The sequence below is a fragment of the Arvicanthis niloticus genome, chromosome 2 (genome assembly GCF_011762505.2).
Source record: "Arvicanthis niloticus isolate mArvNil1 chromosome 2, mArvNil1.pat.X, whole genome shotgun sequence".
Lineage (NCBI taxonomy): Eukaryota > Metazoa > Chordata > Mammalia > Rodentia > Muridae > Arvicanthis > Arvicanthis niloticus.
In genome coordinates, this window is record NC_047659.1 from 11745715 (window position 1) to 11766600 (window position 20886).

At 46.2% G+C, this 20886-nt stretch overlaps 1 protein-coding gene across 11 annotated transcripts in view; it reads left to right on the plus strand.

The window, feature by feature from the left end:
- Nucleotides 1-20886, plus strand: part of Mapkap1 (MAPK associated protein 1) — a 206516-nt gene that overhangs the window by 158834 nt on the left and 26796 nt on the right. For all 11 annotated transcript variants that reach the window (XM_076928551.1, XM_034494897.2, XM_034494902.3 and 8 more), the window contains one exon: nt 3818-3958. In XM_076928551.1, coding sequence (XP_076784666.1) covers nt 3818-3958 — 141 coding nt within the window. The remainder of the gene's footprint in view (nt 1-3817; nt 3959-20886) is intronic.

Consider the following 20886-nt stretch of genomic DNA (forward strand, 5'->3'; position numbering starts at 1 on the left):
GCTCGTCTGCTTGTCCTGTAGCTTTATGTTCTATAATTTGGTCATGAGCCCCAAGGATCAAAATCCTTTTCTGCCAGTACCTTCTCGCATTCTGCACTCCTGACAAGAGGGCGAGACACGTGCATGCACAGATAAGCCCTGCACTCAGTGCCTCTCTGGGCCCACTTGAAAACTGGCAGTGAACTTTGGAGTTGCTGTCCCATTCAGTAAGTGGCCTACCTGGAAGGGATGCAGGACTGAGCAGCCAGCACTGGAGGGCATCTGTTGATGCTCTGCCTTCCTGATCTTAAGATTCAGCGGGGCAAGGCTGAGAGCTCACTCAACCATCAGGAAACTGAAACCCTCTATGTGATGTGGATTTTCCCTGGCAGAGAGCAGAAGGTCAGTGTGTGAAGCATTAGTGTTGAACCAGCTCCAGCTATGAAAGTCTTGGACAGAATTAATAGAAGGAAATTGACAAGCTTTGCTGGTTATTCTATAGCTTTAGACCTTGACTGAAGTCCTATTGCTTCATCTGCCCATTATTAACATTTCAGCAAAATATAAAGTTTTCATTAATCTCCCACAGTAAAGTTAGCCATGAAAACTGGCACTTGTTTGAGCTTTTAGGACACATTAGCTGGTGTATTAAACAGAATGTGTCATTCTTCAGCAGCTTCTGCAAGAAGCTAAATCAATTTCTAGCTGTATTTATGCACCACTTTATCTAAAAGCATCTGAATTATCATTTACAGCTAAGTTGCTTCATTAGCAGCTGGCATTGAAATTGCTCAGTAAAAAAAAAATTGTATGTCACATTATAGTAATTTTTAAATTGGTTTTAATGCAACATAAAATGTAAAAATCTTAAGTGTGGGGTTTTGTTGTTTTGTTTTGTTTTAGTAATTGGCATTTTAGTGTAATGAGCTATTACTCTTTCTAAATCAAATACCTGCAATGTTTAGGAAAGACCAATTAGTTAAAGTTTCAAAAGCTTTGGAACTCAGAGCTAAACTCGGTCTAATTCAGCTCTGTCTAATGAGTCCTTCTCAGCAAGGATGGCAAAGGTGGACTTTGGTATTTTAGAAATCAGGACTGCTTTCTTCATAATGGTGTGTACAAAATGTCCTATGATAGAAATAAATGCATTTGGCACTTAACGTTTCTGTTAAAATGTAGTTTGGAGAAAGTGGCTGTGCTAAACTTTCCCCCAGCCCTTGTTCTGATATCATGTTACCCAGGAAACATTGAAGACCGTCACCTGTCCTAAATCACCAGTGCTTCAAAGAATGAAAACAGTCAACAGATGGCTCTTGCAGAGATGGCATGTCACTCAGTTTGTCCTGCAGTAAGATGCTGGATAAGTCACAGCCTCTCTGAACACAGCCCCTGGTGCCCACCCTGCACTTACACTGGGTTCCTGCTTTCTCTGCACAGTGCCTAAGACTAACTGCAGGGTGAGCACAGCCATCACTGACTGCCCTCCTGTGGCTTACAGTCTAGAGGCAGAGACAGGTAGTGACTCACTGGTCACTGTTCAGTGGAAGATATGGATGCAATGTCAGGAGCAGTACTAGATTTGTGAGCTTAGAGTCAGGGGAAATCCCCCTTCCTGGAGCCTCATTTGAGCCAGCATTTGAGAAGGGGTGGGGAAGGAGTCTAGTAGGGAGTGAGACAGGAAACAGGGCGCTCTGAGCATGTGTAATGTGCGCGAAGACAGGACTATGCCCCAGGTGTAGCACATCCTTCCCAGCAGGACCGCCTTATCACAGGTGCTGCATCATCCATGAATAGCCGTAGTGTTCAGGAGCAGAATATACAGCTCCTAATAACTGAGTTCAGTGTGAAAGAAAAGGAAAGTGACTTCTTTAAAGGTCAGCCTATAGGCAAAGGAAAACATGAAGTTGTCAGGCTGCAGAACAGCAGTTTATACTGTGATACCCAAAGCTAGTGCTTTCTCTCCCAGCAACTCCATCTGAAGGAATTCCTGAAGTTCCCTGTGGTTTGCCTGTAACTAGTGTGTGTGGCCTTAGGGTATGACTTCGCTTCTCATCAATTTAAGATGGGAAATTCCAGAACCCTCCATGTTGTCATGAGGCTTGACATGAGTAAAGTACTTGACATCATGGCTGGTCTGGGTAGCAGACTGGCCATTATTTATTTAGCAAGTTTAATGTGAGCATACCAGTTGTGTATGCTAGTCTCAGGAGAATGCATAAAAGTGAATAAGAAACTTGATTTACCTTCGTGAAACTTCCACATTACAACAGGGCAACCATTAAACAAGGCTAGGACAAGGCTGGGTATCAGCCCCGTGGCTACTCTTTGTTAACCATTGTATGTATTAGATAGATTCTTTACATGAATTTTTATGTTCTGTGAATATCAAGGGTGAGTTCACAGAGGTAGTTACTTGTCTAAGATCACACAGCAAATTAAAGGCAGAGGTGGGAGTTGAACTAGGTCTGTCCAGCTCTGGGTCCAGTACATACCAGCTACTGTACATGCATGTCAGAGCCACCAAAACAGGTTTTATTAAAGAGGTGAAGTCTGAGCTAGCCTGGGAAAGAGGAAGATTTTGGCTGTTCTGGGTAGGGCTGAAGTAGTAGACTGGACCGTGAACAAGGCCCAGCAATTGCACCTGAGAAGTGTTTGCCTTTGCCTGGTGTAAGCAGTCTGCAGAGTTTGGGAGGACTGATGAGAGATGGGAAAACTCTTCAGCCAGTTCATAAGCTGCCCTGCTTTAGCTGCTGGCTGTAGGAAGGGCTTCGTTCAAGAGGCCTGGGAGAGTTGTAGGGCACCAGTCTTCCTGTTTGTCACGTCATGTTACACGGTGTATGTGAGCAAGTGGGTAAGTGTACGAGTAGGTGAATGAGTGTGTGAGCGAATGTGTGTGTAAATGAGTGTATGAGTGAGTGAATGGGTGTGTGAATGAGTGTGTGAGTGAATGAGTGACTGAATGTGTGAGTGTATGAATAAGTGTGAGTAATTGAGTATGTGAGTGTATGAATGAGTGTGAGTGAATGAGTGTGTGAGTGAATGAGTGAGTGAATGTGTGAGTGTATGAATGAGTGTGAGTGAATGAGTGTGAGTAAATGAGTGAGTGAGTGAATGTGTGAGTGAATGAGTGAGTGTGAATGAGTGAGTGTGTGAATATGAATAATAATAATAATGAAGTGAGTTTATGAATGAGTGAGTAAATGTGTGAGTGAGTGTGTATGAATGAGTGTGTGAGTTTGTGAGTGCATGAGTGCATGAGTGAGTGAATGTATTAGTGTGTGAATGAGTGAGTGAATGGGTGAGTGAATGAGTGAGTGTGAATGAGTGTGAGTATATGAATGAGTGAGTAAATGTGTGTGTGAGTGAGTGTGTGTGTGTGAGTGTATGAATGAGTGAGTGCGTGAGTGACTGAGTGAGTGGCCAGATCACAGAGGCAGCTCAGCAGTCCCAAGGCCTCTGCCTGAGGCAGGGGACGCTGTGGAGCACGGCAGGGAGTTACTGAACAAACAGGGTAGGGATGTGGAAGGGTCGGGGTTCTTCAAGGAGCTTCGAGGACTTTGATGAACACCACACTCTTGATCCCTGCTCACGCCCGTCTCCCCACTGCCCAGCCGAGGGCCCGTCTTGGCATAGGCAGTGTTTGTGGAATTAACTGTTGGATGATTAATACGATAGCATTCTCTGTTTACTGGAATGGCATTATTAAGTCATCGCTCAGCCTTTTCCCCTCCAAATTAAATAGCCGTATTATTTTAATTTATCCCAAAGCATTTTAAGCAGACACCATTCGCCAAGCCTCATGTATCTTTATGTGTTAAAGTGTTCTTTTCCTCCCCAGGTTCAAGGGCAGACGGAGTTTTCGAGGAGGACTCACAAATTGACATCGCTACAGTACAGGATATGCTTAGCAGCCACCATTACAAGTCATTCAAAGTCAGCATGATTCACAGACTGCGCTTCACGACGGATGTGCAGTTAGGTAAGTGCGTGTAGACATGCAGGCACAGAAGTGGCATGCAGCGTGTATGTGACCTGCATGACTAAAGGGAATTTGTTTTCTGAAGAAGTGTTAAACAATGAAATTTAAAATACATCCTTTTCCCACCCAAGGGTTCTGTCTTGTCTTCTCTGTGAAGCAGATTAGAAAGAGAACTGTCCTCAAACGGGTAGATTTTTGAGAAGTCCCATGGCTCCTCTGGTCCTGGGGATGTCCTCAGCGCACCTGTCCTTACTCCCCAACCTTAGAGCTTTCTTGTTCATGAAGCTTCCTAATGATCTTACAGGTTACATTTGTGTCTCACTAGAAAATCTAGTACTTACTTTCAGCTAATGTTAGGGCTTGATTTGCTCGAGTTAAACACTAAATTTCTGCTTTTACTTAAACCTAACAGGAATAGAAAAATCATGTGATATTAAGACATCACATCATCATGACTGTTGTTGAGGTGTCCACTGCGTCTGGGTCACTGTGTTAATTGCTTCTCTTGCGCTCTTTACTACCTAGAAGGTGGTAGGTTTTGCCATCCCACTTGACAGAGATGGTGAAGAGGGACAGAGAGAGCCTCGTCCCCAACTTAGTCCACTCAGGCTGGTGGTGATAGTGTCTGGAACCCAGGTCTGACCAGCTCTCATCCTCTGCACTCTAACAAAGATCCCCGTGGGGAGGGGAGAAGCTGGGAGATTACCAGGCTCACACAGTAGGGAAGCTGAATTCTTACCCTGCCTGCCATAACTCTCTCCCATAAGGCCTTGTTCGCTGTTGCATAAGGGGATAAAGATTTAATCTAATTCTAAAACCACTAAGTTTATATTTCTCATAATAAAATCTCTGATATTGGCATTAAGCTGAACCTAGCTAATATGTCCTGGGCCTCAAAAGGCTCTTCCAGTATTCTTTCCCAACTGTGCGTGTGTACGGGTGTGAGCCTGTGGAGGCCAGAGGTCAGCTGATCTCCACGTTCTCATTTAAGACAGGGTCTTTGACCAACCTTGGAGCTTACCAATTTGGCTAGACTGGCCCACCAGCAAGCCCCTGGGGTCCTCCCACCTCTGACACCTCAGTGCTGCCTTTTTACTTGAGTCCTGGGAATCCTACCTCAAGTCCTCAGCCTGCTCCCACAAGCACTTTACTGACAGAGTCATCTCCCCAGGTCCCTTCCCAGCTTTATTGCCATATGCTGACTGTTCATTCAGCTTCCTTTAAGAGATGGGCAACTGAACTTCAACTGACTTAAAACTGTCTCTCTGAGCCTCAGTTATGCCCTGTCCAGGAGTTCAGCCAGAGTTACATAGTAAGACTCTGTCAAAACCAAAGTTAAGAACATAAAACTTTGAGTACTGTATTCACTAGGGACGTTTGTCTCTGGTGCCTCTTGTAGAGATGAAATGCAAACACTGCTCAGAAAGAAGGCAGGTGGCTAGGGCCGCTGTGAACCCAGGTAAGAGCATTTGCCCAGCCTACTCAGGATCCTCCATTCAGTATCACAACCTTCCAAAAGAAGGTTGACCTCTGAGGTAATTTGAATGAAAATGCGCCCCCCATCCTTGCCCGACCCATAGGGTGTGGCATTATTAGGAGGTGTGGCCTTGTTGGAGTAGATATGTCACTGAGGGGAGGGCTTTGAGGTTTCAAATGTCCAAGCCAGGCCTAGTGTCACTCTCTCTTCCTGCTGCCTGCAGATCCAGATGTACAACTCTCAGCTACCTCTCCAGCATCATGTCTGCCTACACACCTCAGTGCTTCCTGCCCTGATGATAAGGGACTAAACTTATGAACTATAAGCCAGCCCCAATTAAATGTTTTCCTTTATCTGAGTTGCCATGGTCATGGTGTCTCTTCACAACAATATAAACCAAATTCAGACAGCCTTTTCCCAAATGCACCACACAGGAACATGTTTGGTTTTGCAGGGAGCTACATTTTTCTTGAGCTCAGCTTCTCAAACCGTAGGCCTTGACGCACATGGATTCACATAACTGAGTGTGGGAATCTCAGATCTGATGATAGTAAAAGATTACTGAGTGTACTCTTAAAACTTGATTCAAAAACTAGTGTGTGCTTGAGGTGGCAAGTCAGTGTGAAGCATTTGAGAGGTCTGTTCCCCGTGTGTGTCACATGACAAAGTTCTCAGCAATGAATGAGGGGATCACCCACTTGTCGGTCAGCACCAGGGACTATAGGAAGAGCTGGGGACTGTGAGAAGTCACCACCAGTGCCTTTGGAAGCCTAGACAGATATCTTCACTGGGTCTGAGTAGCACTTGAACTTCCAGGTGCTCAGGGAAAGCATCTTGGTAGCACATTGACTCTGGCGTGCTGGCTGTGATGGCCACACCTGACCCACCTCACCCTCAGCTGCTCCTTTCCTTTCTGCTGAACCCAGAGTGCCAACTTGGCTGTGATATTCAGCAGTTCAGAGATCCTCTTGTCTTCACCTCCCTAGCACCAGGAATACAGCTGTACACTGCCACACCTGGACTCTCCACACGGCTTCTGGAAAGTCCAACTCATTCTTACACAGAAGACACTACCACATGAGCTGTCCTCCTCAACCTCGGGGGCTGCTTTTTCTGATGACTTCTGAAACTTTAATTTTTAAAAAAACCTGTTTTTAATTATGGTTCTTAAATGCTTTAACCTCCTTTTTAGTCCACCACCTACCAGAGGTAGGGGGAAAGAAAGGATATGGGGAAGTGGACCTGTTTTGAAAGGTTCTTTGGAGCAACTCCCATCTGTGTTGTGTGGAAATCAGCGGAATTCAGTTCACAGGTCAGCAGCAGCAGCTTAGTCCTCTCTCACACCTCACGGATACATCAACAGTCCAGTTCCATAGAGTTGGGATAGCAAACAAGAATCAGCAGTGGTGGCACTACCTAGCAGAGACAGGCAGGCCTTGGCCTTGGCCTGTCAGCAGGAGGGACCCTGAGGGACACCAGAAGAAGGTCTCGGCTGTGCCTCTCAGGGAAGCAAAGATCAGGGAAGACTTGAGACCCACGAGCACTGCACAGCTTAGCTCTATAAGCAAGCCACACTCGGCCTCCATCACTGTCGGTTGAGTCCTGTTTATACCCTCTCCAGACATCACGTGTCCTTCATGGGTCTTACCTCAGCACGTGCATCTGTCTCAGCTGATGTCACTCTGCCGATCAGCCCAAGTCCTGGAGTCAGCCACAAACTGCAGCACACCACCAGAAGTTGTTTGTTGAGTTTCTCTCTGTGGAGTCCCAACAAATGCAGTTTAACTACGCAGTGTAAGGTGGACCAATACATGCATATTGTTAGCAAAGAATCCTTCATCACACGTCCTTTCATGTGCTTGCTTTAGCAGAACATCCTCTCTCCTGTGTCTGCTTCAGTGAAAACTTCCTTTAGGAGTCGGCCTTAGCCTTTCACACCTGTGTCCACTCTAACAAAACAGTCCTTTACATGTTTGCCCCAGCAAAACACCATCCAATTGACTTTTCAAAAAACCCTTAAGTTTCCACTTCAGGCTTCTTTCTAGGAAATCCTACTGTAGCTTAACTGCTGTCAGGATAGGGGTCCAAAATAGGGTATCCCACAAGCCTACCACTCAGTCTTCCAGAAGCAGAGCCTGGAACAGCCACAGACCTGGGTGTGTCTCCTACTCTTTCCCAAAGGCAAAAGGAAAACTTGTACCCACCTGACCCACCTGCAGATCCATCCCCAGAAACAGGGCCTCCGAGTCTGCTGTCAGGACCAGGTTTAAGTTGTACCTTCTTTTGTACTGTGGTGGCACCCTGGACACGTCCCTTTCTCTTCTGCCTTAGTCGTTAGAAATTATTAAACAACTGGTATTGTAATGCTTTCCTTGTATGGTTGTGTGCAAGTGTCTGGCCCCAGAAGCTGGTTCTAAGCGGTGGCTTAGCTTAGCTCCGGGATGTCATCCTTGGTGCCTTTTGTCATCCCTCCTAGTCTCCATCTTGCAAGTGTTAAACCGGGTTGCCCAGGTTTGCAAATGGTTCTCCGAGCCTCACTTGTAGCCACAAAGGAAACCAGTGAGATAGAAAAAGATAAAGATAGTGTTTCTGGTGTCTCAACCCAGAGAAGTAGTTCTCTGAAGTGAGACTGAGGGGATCCCAGATCCAGGATACTTGTCAGGGCATACATGCCCTTTGGTTCGCAGTCTCATCAGAATGGGCTTATCTGCTGGGCTCAAGCTTCACCACCCAAAGCAGAGAGCTTAGTGGTTATTGCTAAGGAACTTTGTAACAGATAAACTGCCCTTGAGTATCATGTCGTGCATGTAATGAGTAAGTTCCCAAGTAGGTCAGGTCAGGTGTCTACCCTCAGACACTCCCTCCTCACAAAGCACATGACAACCCCACTCCAACTCACAACCCACACACTTACACACAGCAATCCAACTCACAATACACACACTTACACACAGCAATCCAACTCACAACACACACACTTACACACAGCAATCCAACTCACAACACACACACTTACACACAGCAATCCAACTCACAACACACACACTTACACACAGCAATCCAACTCACAACCCACACACTTACACACAGCAATCCAACTCACAACACACACACTTATACACAGCAATCCAACTCACAACACACACACTTACACACAGCAATCCAACTCACAACACACACACTTACACACAGCAATCCAACTCACAACACACACACTTACACACAGCAATCCAACTCACAACACACACACTTACACACAGCAATCCAACTCACAACACACACACTTACACACAGCAATCCAACTCACAACACACACACACGTACACACAGCAATCCAACTCACAACACACACACTTACACACAGCAATCCAACTCACAACACACACACTTACACACAGCAATCCAACTCACAACACACACACACAGCAATCCAACTCACAACACACACACACAGCAATCCAACTCACAACACACACACTTACACACAGCAATCCAACTCACAACACACACACTTACACACAGCAATCCAACTCACAACACACACACTTACACACAGCAATCCAACTCACAACACACACACACAGCAATCCAACTCACAACACACACACACAGCAATCCAACTCACAACACACACACTTACACACAGCAATCCAACTCACAACACACACACTTACACACAGCAATCCAACTCACAACACACACACACAGCAATCCAACTCACAACACACACACACAGCAATCCAACTCACAACACACACACTTACACACAGCAATCCAACTCACAACACACACACTTACACACAGCAATCCAACTCACAACACACACACACAGCAATCCAACTCACAACACACACACAGCAATCCAACTCACAACACACACACTTACACACAGCAATCCAACTCACAACACACACACTTACACACAGCAATCCAACTCACAACACACACACACAGCAATCCAACTCACAACACACACACTTACACACAGCAATCCAACTCACAACACACACACTTACACACAGCAATCCAACTCACAACACACACACTTACACACAGCAATCCAACTCACAACACACACACTTACACACAGCAATCCAACTCACAACACACACACTTACACACAGCAATCCAACTCACAATGCACACACTTACACACAGCAATCCAACTCACAATGCACACACTTACACACAGCAATCCAACTCACAACACACACACTTACACACAGCAATCCAACTCACAACACACACACACAGCAATCCAACTCACAACACACACACTTACACACAGCAATCCAACTCACAACCCACACACTTACACACAGCAATCCAACTCACAACACACACACTTACACACAGCAATCCAACTCACAACACACACACTTACACACAGCAATCCAACTCACAACACACACACACGTACACACAGCAATCCAACTCACAACACACACACTTACACACAGCAATCCAACTCACAACACACACACTTACACACAGCAATCCAACTCACAACACACACACTTACACACAGCAATCCAACTCACAACACACACACACGTACACACAGCAATCCAACTCACAACACACACACTTACACACAGCAATCCAGGAATTCTCTGCCTTAGTTCAACCCAGAGTTTAGGGCATCAAGCAGTACTCTGTCCATGAGTGTTCAAGTGAGCAGCCACATTGAGATCAGTAAATCATTTATTTTATTTCACCTGACCAGCCAGTGCTTTGGATCGTTGCTGACACTGATGGATAGTTCTCTCCACCCATCCATCCCGTGTCAGTCACATCAGAGATTTTCTATGGCCCTGCGGTGAGCGCCTCTCTGCAGCATGTGCCCAGCATCCCCGCTTACCCCACAGAGAGCCAGCATCCATACACATCCATGGTATGCAGGCTCACACAACAGAAGGTGGGAACCTGGGCTCTGCCCTGCGGCTGCAGCTGTCTGTCTGATGGTGCAGAAGGGGCCCACACTCTAGTTACCATCTGCCATTTACTTCTAAGAAAGTCAGAGGATGAGAGACACTCAAGCTTTGCTCTGTAAGACTCAAATGTAAACCAGTTTTCTACAATCTCTGACTATGAAACAGTGTATTCTGTTAATAAACTCATGACAAAGACCTAATTATTTAAGCTATTATCAAGAGGGACTGGGAGTTAGCTCAGTTTGTATACCGCTTGCCCACAAACACGAGGACCTAAATTCAATATCCAGCACCCATGAAAAAGCCAGAGCGCAATGGTACATGGACATAATCACAGTACTGACAGAGACAGGAGGATGCCTGGAGTCTGCTGTTCCAGGCAAGCTGCATGGATAGGCTCCAGGTTCAGTAAGACTGTAAGGTAGGAAGTGCTTAAGGAAGGTATTTTGCATTGACCTCCAGCCTCCCCACACACGCATACAAATGCACATGTGCATGCACATGCCTGCACGTGTACACATGTATACACACACACACACAAAATAAGAGACTAGGAGTGCAGCTCACGGAGGAACACTTACCTGTGCAAGAGCCCCTCAGTTCTAGCTTTAACACTGCAATAATGTTGATTATTTGTAGTGAACTATGAAAAAGTTAGCAGCTGCTATCATTTAGTCTATGTGTAGTATGTACCTGGCACTTGAGTGACCAGACTCTGTGCACTAATAACTGAAACCACAGAACTGTTACCTAACATACCAATGGCATGCCTGAGGAAACTGGTGTTTAGGTAACTCGCCCTGGATGCAACCCTGTCTGTGCTGTAGTACTCAAGTTCACTAACTGTTCACAGCATACAGACAATGTTTGCTACCTTATTTAATCTATTGGTACATCAACACTGTAACCCCAATTCCTGACTGAAGGAAACTGAGGCCTGAAGGATTTAATGAGATAATACGGTGTGTAAGAGGCACATAGCTTTTAATAGCTACTAACTAATTTGCTTTCCCTCCCATTCATTCATTCATCAAGATATAGTGGGGTTTCTAGGGGCTTGGGACCGAAGCCTAGTGCCAGACCCCAGCTGTAATACCAGAGATGCCACAGACATTCTCAACCTGGCTTGCACAGAGGAAGGCGTTGTTTCCAGCAGTGAACATCCTTCCCTCTGCTCCTCCCTGGCTATGGGTCATCCTCCACTCCCCATTAGGTAGTGCCAGCCAGCTACCACACCTCCTCCCTCCACCTAGACCTGATCCTATCTGTGGCTGTTTCTCTGAAGCGTTCGAGAATGTTTTATCATATCTGCTTCCCCTCTCCATGAGCCTGAAAGTTCAGATGCCTTGAAGTATGAAGCTTGACTGTGCTAATACCAAGTTGAGACTGTTTCCATTCCCTTAACCTTCTGCGGGTAGGGTCTGTATGCCAGGGCTGGTAGGGGCAAGTAGGCTTGTAGACACTGAAATTATGGCGGTGTGCGCCTTTAGTACCAGTACTGGAGGCATATGCAGGTAGATCTCTGTGTTCAAACCTAGCTTCGTCTACAGAGTGAGTTCTAGGACAGCCAGAACTACACAGAGAAATCCTGTCTCAAAACAGGGTGAGGGTCAGATGCTGAGTACCAGCCATGATCTAGAAGCTTATGATATCCTATCAGTAAGTGTTTTGTGGCACTAGGCAAAAAAGGCTTCCCAGGAATTAAGACAAGAAACAAGGCAGAAGACAAAGATACCGCCATGATAATACCACTCATTATGCAATAGAGAGTTACAGTCCTGACCATGTAACTCTGGCCTTGGCTGGTTCAGAATCGCCCCCTCCTCGGGGGAGAAAGGGCCAAGGTCTTGTCTCATAATTGCTGTATTTGGGAAGTTCAACCTCACAGAATTCAAAGAACTCTGCCTCACATCCGGTTTTCTCAACAGTCTCAGACCAAGAGGTCATGTGGTAGGTGAGCCAGTTTTGCTAATTTGCTTCCTTTGCCTTGTCGTCTGTCATCGTAGACCCTTCCCACATCACCAAAGAGATCTGCTAGTCAGCACAGCTGTCACTTTATCTTCTAGTTGGTAACCACAAGCAAAAACTCAAAGAAAAACTTGACTCCAGCATTGTTAACTTTACAATAGGGGCATTGACAATGCACCACAAGGCCAGCCAGTGAGAGCAGGCAGCTGCAGCCAGGGCTCTGTTCCTCCTCCTGCCTGTGTGGTATGCGTAGTTCTAGGTGGCTCTGTGAACAAGACAGTTCTTTTGTGTAGTTTTTAGCCAGGTACCTGTGAAGAATTCATATGCTCAGGAGTTAACTGGTCCTCCATATTCCTGGCCCAGTGTCAGGTCACTACAGTGACCACATGTGACTCCACATCTGTGTGGTCATTTGATGCAGCATTGACAATTCTGCAGCTCAGTGATTGGCCCCCTGATTGAGATAGACAAAAAAATCTAGTGAGTTTAATACTCATGGTAACAAGACAGAATTGACGGTGGCCTCTGAGAAATCCTGTGCGCTAGAGCTAACACAGTGGTTTATTGAGGGAAGATTCTGATGACTGCAGATTTCAGGATTTGTCTAACTGGGTATCATCTCCAACTCCTCTCCCAGAGCCTCCCTTGGGAAAATTCCTGTCCAGCAATCTGGACTTAACTCAAAACAGTGTCAGAGTCCTCGTTGGATGAGAAGGGACTGAGCACTGGGAAGAAAGAGGGAACATAGAAGTTGAGTGGAGCTGTAGCAGTAGAAGGAGCCAGGGTGGCTTCCTGAGGGAGGGCTCCGCCAGGATGACCCTTGATTGCTCCCTGCCCTCGGCATTCAGGATAGAGGGGCCAGTCCCTAGGAAGAAAGACCATTGCTACTTCCCAGCTGAAGCTGAACACTCGTGAGTGTCTAGTGCTGGACTCCTTTCTCTCAAAGAGAACTTAGCCCCCGTGCAGAGACAGCACTGAGCCCATACAACCTCAGGTCCCCTGGGACGAGCCCTGTCTTGTGCCCTGCCCTGTGCTGAATGCTGCCATCCTGGCTGGGACCACCCATGTGCTCACCTATGTACCCATAGTCCAGTTGGGGCACTCACTCGTCACCAGCTGTATTACCACACTAGAGCTGTCAGCTCTTGGCTGGGGCTCCAGTGACTTGAGATGACGAGCTTCTTGAATAGCACCTATGAGCCTTCAGCCCACACCCTCTCTGTCCAGGGAAGCAGTGCTCTCCAGGCTTCATCACAACTGTACCCAATGACTTTCTCCTGTTTTGAGTGCCTAGCATACTGTTTGACGGTGCTTTTCATACTGTGATGTGTTCTGCCAGTTGTGTCAGGAGTGCTGGTCTGTTAAGCCCTAGCCTGCTAGTATGGAGAGATGAATTACGGTTACAGCTCTGTCATTAATGGGTGACATCAGACAAGTCATGTCCCTCGCCCTGAGCTTCAGTGCCTTCCTATGGAGAATAAAAGCCCCAGACTGGTTGATCTCTGAGGTCTCATTAAGCCCAAATAGTCTGTGTGTCTGATCCTATGTGTAAATTCAGACAAGTCTCAAAGACTTCTCTGACTGCTCTGTGATTCTATCGATTGCCACATATATTCAGCAAAATCCACTCTGGCCAAGGATTGTTCATTGGCACTCCCAGAGGGCTTTCCGGGCCTTCAGGCTCTGTGTGACCTAAAGATGAGGATTGTGGAACTGTATCAGAAACTGCTCCAGGATTTAACAGCAGTAGGCTTCATAGGCTCAGATTCAAAGTTGTAGGAAATTGATGCATGAACCCCACCCTGTACAAGCCAGTAACCAGCGACTCAGGCTGCCCACTGCGTATGAAGTGGCAGCTGCTGCAGTGTTGCCAAGGTACAGTCTCATTTCCCTAGAGGTGGGTGATGTTCAGTGTGCCCACGACAGTGTGTCCCTCAGCGACAACTCGAAACAGCTCTCTAGTGTGGCTTTGATCCCTTTTGCAATTTACTAGCGTTTCCCCTTTCTGCGTTCATCTCATAGCACTAATAATTTTCATTTTTGGGTACGCACACGCACTCACAAATATTTCATATATACAGTGGTTTTATTAATTTCTTTAAAATTACATATAAAATATTTTGATCATATTCACCCCCTTCTTCCATTTCCTCCCTTGCCCCCTTCCCACCAGCTTCATGTTTGTGCGGTGCACGTTTGCTCATGTTCTCCCTCCCTCCCTCCCTCCCTCCCTCCCTCCCTCTCTCTCTCTCTCTCTCTTTCTCTTTCGATCTAACCCATTGTGCCATTGTGTCCAGTTTGTGTTGGCCAACTCCTCCTGGGCCTGGAGCCTGCCCTGAAGTATGTTGATATACCAGGTGGCAGACAGTGAAAGAAACCTGGCTTTCCCTCCCCGAGTCTGGGTTCATCTTTAAGAACTGTAATATGGCTTGAATTTCTTGCTGGAGTACAGGATAACCATTTGATGTGCTGTGCTATTCCATCCACAGGAGCTTACACTTTTGTTACCCCCATTTTACAGAAGGAAAGGCTCAGGCTCCTGGAAAAATAAATTTCTTTACTCAAGATAACACCAATGAAAATGTGCTCTACCAGATCCTGGCCTCCAATGAAACCAAAGTCTCCTGGAGGCTTTGCACATGGACACTCCCTAGCAGAAGTGCCTAGTGGTTACAGGAAGGTTTGTGCCATGAAACTTAGTGATAGGGGTTATTGGAAGAATCCATGGTGGTAGACTATTGGACTGCCTGGCTGGACAGGCATTCTACGTTTTTGTGCTTTCAAGACTAACACAGAGCAGATCCTAGGTATCCAAGCCTAAGGCCAGGGACATACTTGTTCATATTCTTCCTTGGCTTCCTTCTATGTCATTTGAATAGCAGGTGTCTATAGCTGTTACACCTTCATTCTTGTACTGGCTAATCTTCTTTCAACTTTGTACAAGTTAGAGGCATTTGGGAAAAGGAACCTCAATGTAGAAAATGTCTCTAACAAATTTGTCTGTAGGTAAGTCTGTGGGGCATTTTCTTGATTAATAGTGGGTGTGGGAAGGCCCAGCCCCCTATGGGAGATGCTATCCCTAGGCAGGTGGTCCAGGGTTGCCAGGAGGAGCAGGGTTAGTTAGTAAGCAGCATTCCTCTGCCGTCTCTGCTTCAGTGTCTGCCCCCAGGTTCCTCCCCTATTTGAGTTCCTGGCTTGGCTTCCTACAGTGATGGACTGTGGTTGAAAGAGTGGGCCAAGCAAACCCTTTCCTCCCTAAATTGCTTTTGGTCATGGTCTTTATCACAATAGAAAGTACTAGTCCTTAAAGCCCCACACTTGTGAGTTAGCATCCTGTGCCTCTTTCCCAGTCTGCCCCAAGTGAAAACTTGAAGTCGTGCTGGAGCTTGAACTTAGGACTTTCTTGATCCAGAGTTCCACTAACCACTCAGACCCTAACCACTTAGCACTGCTGCCTTCAGAGATATAGGTACTCAGTGAGCCACTGTCACAGCAGGACCTAAGGCCAGGAGCTGCCCAAAGGGGGACCTCTGCTGCACTGTGGATGATGATATACAGTGCTAATTTCCTTTTATGGAAATATTTTGGTTAGTTAAAACAGATGAGGATCCCCTAGTGATAACTCTAAACCTTGGACAAATTGTTTCCCCAGAGAGTTGTAGCTGCATTAGAGTTGCGCTTTGTTTATTTTGAGCTGTCTTGTTAAGGAAGGATTTATATGCTGGCGTTGATGTAGGACAGCAATCAGGCCATGTTTTCTGCCTTTGACAGTTGGCGTGATAGTTTGCTTCCAGTGAAGTTTGACTCACTGTATCTGGAAGCTGTCAGTGTGGGAGCATGAAAAGGTCATGACGGATGGCGACGGATAAGTGGGCAGGGAGGAGAGCTGGCAAAGGAGACAAATGGCCTTCCATGCTTCTGAGGGAAGGGTTGACCCTGGCCACTCCAGGCCAGCCCTGTGTTCTTCCTCCTTACCTGCAGGGGCTGAGACTGGGAAGCTCTGAGCACCTTTGTGACAGTGGCAGGACTTCCAGAGAAGCCCTTGTCTGCCTCTCGGCCCCTTGGGTGCATAAGATCTTATAGATGGAAGTGTGCTTGTATTTATGGTCGCTTTCCACGACCACCATTGCAGAGTCCAGTGAGGTCATCCTTGCCCACACTACAGGTGGGGAAGGAAAGCAAACTCTGAAATGGAAACGGTAGGAAAAGTTAGCTAAGTTTTTAGAACAGGGATGGCTTTGTTAAAAGACAGGGACATAGCTCAGTGGTAAAAGTGCTTTTCTAGCTGACATGCCTGAGGCCCAAGTTCTGCCCACAGCAGCACAGAATATAAATAAATAAGTAAATAAAAATACTGTTGTGGACTGAAGAGATGGCTCAGAGTTAAAACTGCTTGCTGCTCTTCCAGAGGACACACATTCGATTCCCAGCATCCACACAGCTACTAGTGACTGCCCAGAACTCCGTTTCCAGGAGATCCAGGACCCCCTTCTGGCCCCTGCAAACACAAGGCAGCACATGTCTGCAGGTATACAGACACGTGCTGGCAAAATGCCCAAACATGTAAAATAAAATTTTAAACTAAAAACAATATGTATTGTTGGGTCCATGCCTCCTGCTAACCAAAGCTGACTGTGCATTTAGAATGGAGCCTTTGGAAAGCCTTCCCAGACCACCTTCCCTGCCTCCTGTTCTGGAGATGAAATCCAGGCCTTGTCCATGTCAGGCAAGTGTTCTGAGCTCCATTGCCAACCCCTGTATAAATATTTTTCTTTCCTATTTCATTTGGTATTGTGACATTTTTTTTAATCAAACTTTTTTCTGGCCTGATTTCCTTGGGTTGTGCTCTCTTTCATTATAGGCATGTGAATGTTTCAGTGTAACTATTCAGTTTGAAGAAACATATATTTAGTTAAGGTCCACGTCCCCTCTTTCTTAGTATGTTTATAATTTGACTTGCTTGGAACACTGTGTTGAAAATGACACTGTCAGGAGTCCATCTGCATTTTCCAGAGATGTCACACAAAAACTTTACCCATTAAGAGCAAGTACAGAAGTCGGAAAACCAACGATTAGGTGTGCTGGCTTGGCAGATGTGGGTGTGGCATGCTTGACATCTGACCATTTTCTTATACCCTGGGAGAGTAGAGGGAGGGGTTGTAGGACCACTTGGACCGTTTCCTTTGTGTTTTCTTGACTCAAGACTGAGCAGCCACGAGGGCCATCTGGGTTCCAGTCAGTTCTGGATTGGAGGAACAGCTTTCCTACTTCCAAGCTCTCTAAATGATCAAAATAGCCCTGTCCCTCAGTAGACATGTTGTACTGAAGCCAGCACAATTCCTGCTGGCCCTTACAGTGATGAGAGACTGGGTCTCGCATCAGAGCTCCTAGTTCCAGGTCCCAGGCCACATGTGAGTTGTGCGACCTTGGACAGGTTTCGTAGCTATCCTGTATCTCTGTTTCATGAGGCTGCTAGAGAACACACCAAAAGAGGCTCTCCAACCTATGGCACCTAGTGGACATTCAGCGCTCGCTGCATGAACAGGCTGTAGACACTTACTAAATGATGAGTGTAACAGAGCCATGCCTGCTGGGCCTGAGGACACTGTGCCACATGATTCCTGGAGCTGGAGCTGCTGGGAGGCAGTGAGTGTGCCTGCCAGGGTCACACCTTTGCCAAAGGGCTGGGCCAAGCATGTCGAAGCACAGGGAGCATGGCAGCGACAGTGTCTGTGCTCTGCAGTCACAGGAAAGCCCTGCTGCTCTCGCCCCACCTTCTCCTTTGCACACTTGAAAGGCTGAATGTCAGATGGTGCAGTTGTACTGACTGACCTCCTGGGCAGTTACACACTGTACACTAGCCCCAGTGTCTTTATCCACAGCGTGGAGTGAACTTGCTAGCCAGCGTCCCTCCCGCAAGCATCCACTCTTCCAGAATGAATGAGTGGACAAACGAATGAATGAATGTGTATAAAGTGAATGTACGTAGAGGGATGGACAGATCCCAGGCCCCACAGAGGTCTCCAGGCTCTGTCCAATGTGCTCAGCAAGGGTAATGCCCACAGACGGCCTCAGGCTCTCCTAGCCTGCCTCACTTGTCCAGTAGGAACAACAAAGCCTGTGGGGCCCGACTCAAACACTCACACTCTTCAGTCCGTAGTGAGATTATTTAACACACAAAGGATTTTTCCCATCTCGAAAGATTCCCCTACAGGTTCCTTTAAATAGTGACTCCTGGAGGCAGGCGAGAGTTTTACAGATCATTAACTGCCTGACTGAAAGCCTGCAGGGCAGGGAAACTTAAAACTGAAGTGTCTGAAATGTAGGGAGTTCCTGCCAATTACAGATCAATCCAGAATGAAGATAGAGCACCACTGGAACTGAGGCAGTGGGAAAATGTGATTTGATTCAGGAAGGAAATCTCATGTGTATGCTGGTTCTGTGGAGCACACCAATTGTTTAAATGATGTTCCACCTGTCTGCCCATCTTGAACCTTTTACATTCATCTCCCACATCTCCATCCCCTAATTTCAGTCTTGGGGTTCCCTTCTGTAAACAGCATCAGTGGCAGAAACCCCAGGAAAGGGTGTTGTTGGGAAAGGGTTCTGTGGCCAAGCGGGGTGTAGGCAACTGATGCACTGATACAGCAGGTAATGGATGAACTATGCGCTAACAATTTGCAGATAAAAATAATGGAAGTTAAAAGTGTGCTTTACATGATAAAAGAAAGATGAAAGAGGAGAGCAGTCTGTTACATCTGCGATGGTTTCAGGAGTCCTGCTTTGTGAAGTAAGCTCTGTTGAAAAGATTGATGCAATGGGGACTGACCTTGGCTTGGAGCAGGAGCTGGTGATGTATGTATGAGCATCCCTCTGCTAAATGGACCCAGATTTGTAGCGCTAATATACATGGGAGCCCAGAACCAAACTCAGTGTGGCAATAAATCAACAGCCACTTTGGGTGTCGTTTCTGGTTTATATCCCACTATTGTTCTATCACTTTAATTCATGTCACTATCATCTTTTCATCTGGAACAGTTTTATATAATTTTCCAGTGGAGTTACCTGACAAATCCTATCAAATTAACAAGGTACATTAACAGTATTGACTGGCTGCGGCTTCAGGAGTTGCATGGCCTTCGAACAAAATTTTAACCATCTCTGTCTGGTGATGATTTTTTTTTTCTTTCTTCCTTTCTGAAAGAGGAATGTGGGGCAGGGTTTATTTCCACATAAGAGATATGCACATTTATTTTGCTCTGTCTGTTTTGACTGTTATAAATGTCAGAATAAGAAGCAGATAAGGACAGAAGCCCTGCTCACCATGAACGCACACACTCCCCATCACCACAGCGTGCACGTACATGAACACTCAGCCCATTACCACAGCGTGCATGCTCACGAACACTCACCCCGTTACCGCACATACACGCACATGAACACTCAGCCCATCACCACCGCGGGAGCGTACATGAATACTTAACACCACTGCCATGACTTAAGTACTCAGCCCCTTTCGGGGAACAATAGAGATGTCCAGATCCTTAACAATTAATGAGCAAATTGGAGGCAAGCGTATAGTCATAATCTGTTTTAAGTGAAACATAACCAGACTGGTCTCCTGACAGCCTCTCAGTAGGCTGAGACCCAGAGTAGGCTGCACTCAAGACATCATGCCTCACTGAAACACATCCAGTGTAACCCCAGCATTTGGTTAATAAAAACAAACAAACAAATTTGCTGATTTCTGGGCTCTACCAAAGAAGAGGGGTTCGAGACCATCCCTGTGTTGTGTCCTCTGCTCTCTCTCTGCACACAGCCTTCTCCCTCTGTCTGACTGGTTTTGGAATGAATCTGCTCATAAAGTAATCCAGAGCAGGAAGGACAAAAGCCAATCATGGAGAGGATATTCATTTTTATTATTTTTTTACATTTAAATTTGCTGTCAGACTGTAGTGGTTTTGTGTGTGTGTGTGTGTGTGTGTGTGCGCGCGCGCTTTGGTTGGAGTAGGGATATTAATTGAGCAGAGCTTGGGTGGGTTTTATCCTCTTTGAGTTACTGATCTTCTATCACAAGTCCTGCTTTTCTCTATCACAGTATATACAATTGATTATTTCAGGGTTTTTTTTTAAATCTTGACTTCTTTTTAATTTTTTTTCCACTTAGACCCTGACCTAAAAATTAATTACTTTTAAGGCTCCTGTGGGGCTCACTGCAGAACACATACTAAAGGTTTATGTCTCACTTCGTGAGCACTTTTTTTTTTTTTCCACAAAGGAGGACTTGTAGACTAGATTCAGTGTGTCGGACAGAGCATGCCATCCCTTAAATACCCAGAAGGCACTGTCAGCGTGTGTTGTCCTCACTGCAGACACCTCCTGCACCCTGCACCACATTTGTTCCTGGTCGTTGACTGGCAGAGAGGAAAGGACCTCCCCTACCTGAAAGCCAGGCTGCAAGATTTGAACTTCAAAGATTTTGTGGAAAGACCCTTTGATCTTCCTATGGCTTCCCTTAAATATTACTTGGGAAATTATTTAGTGTCACA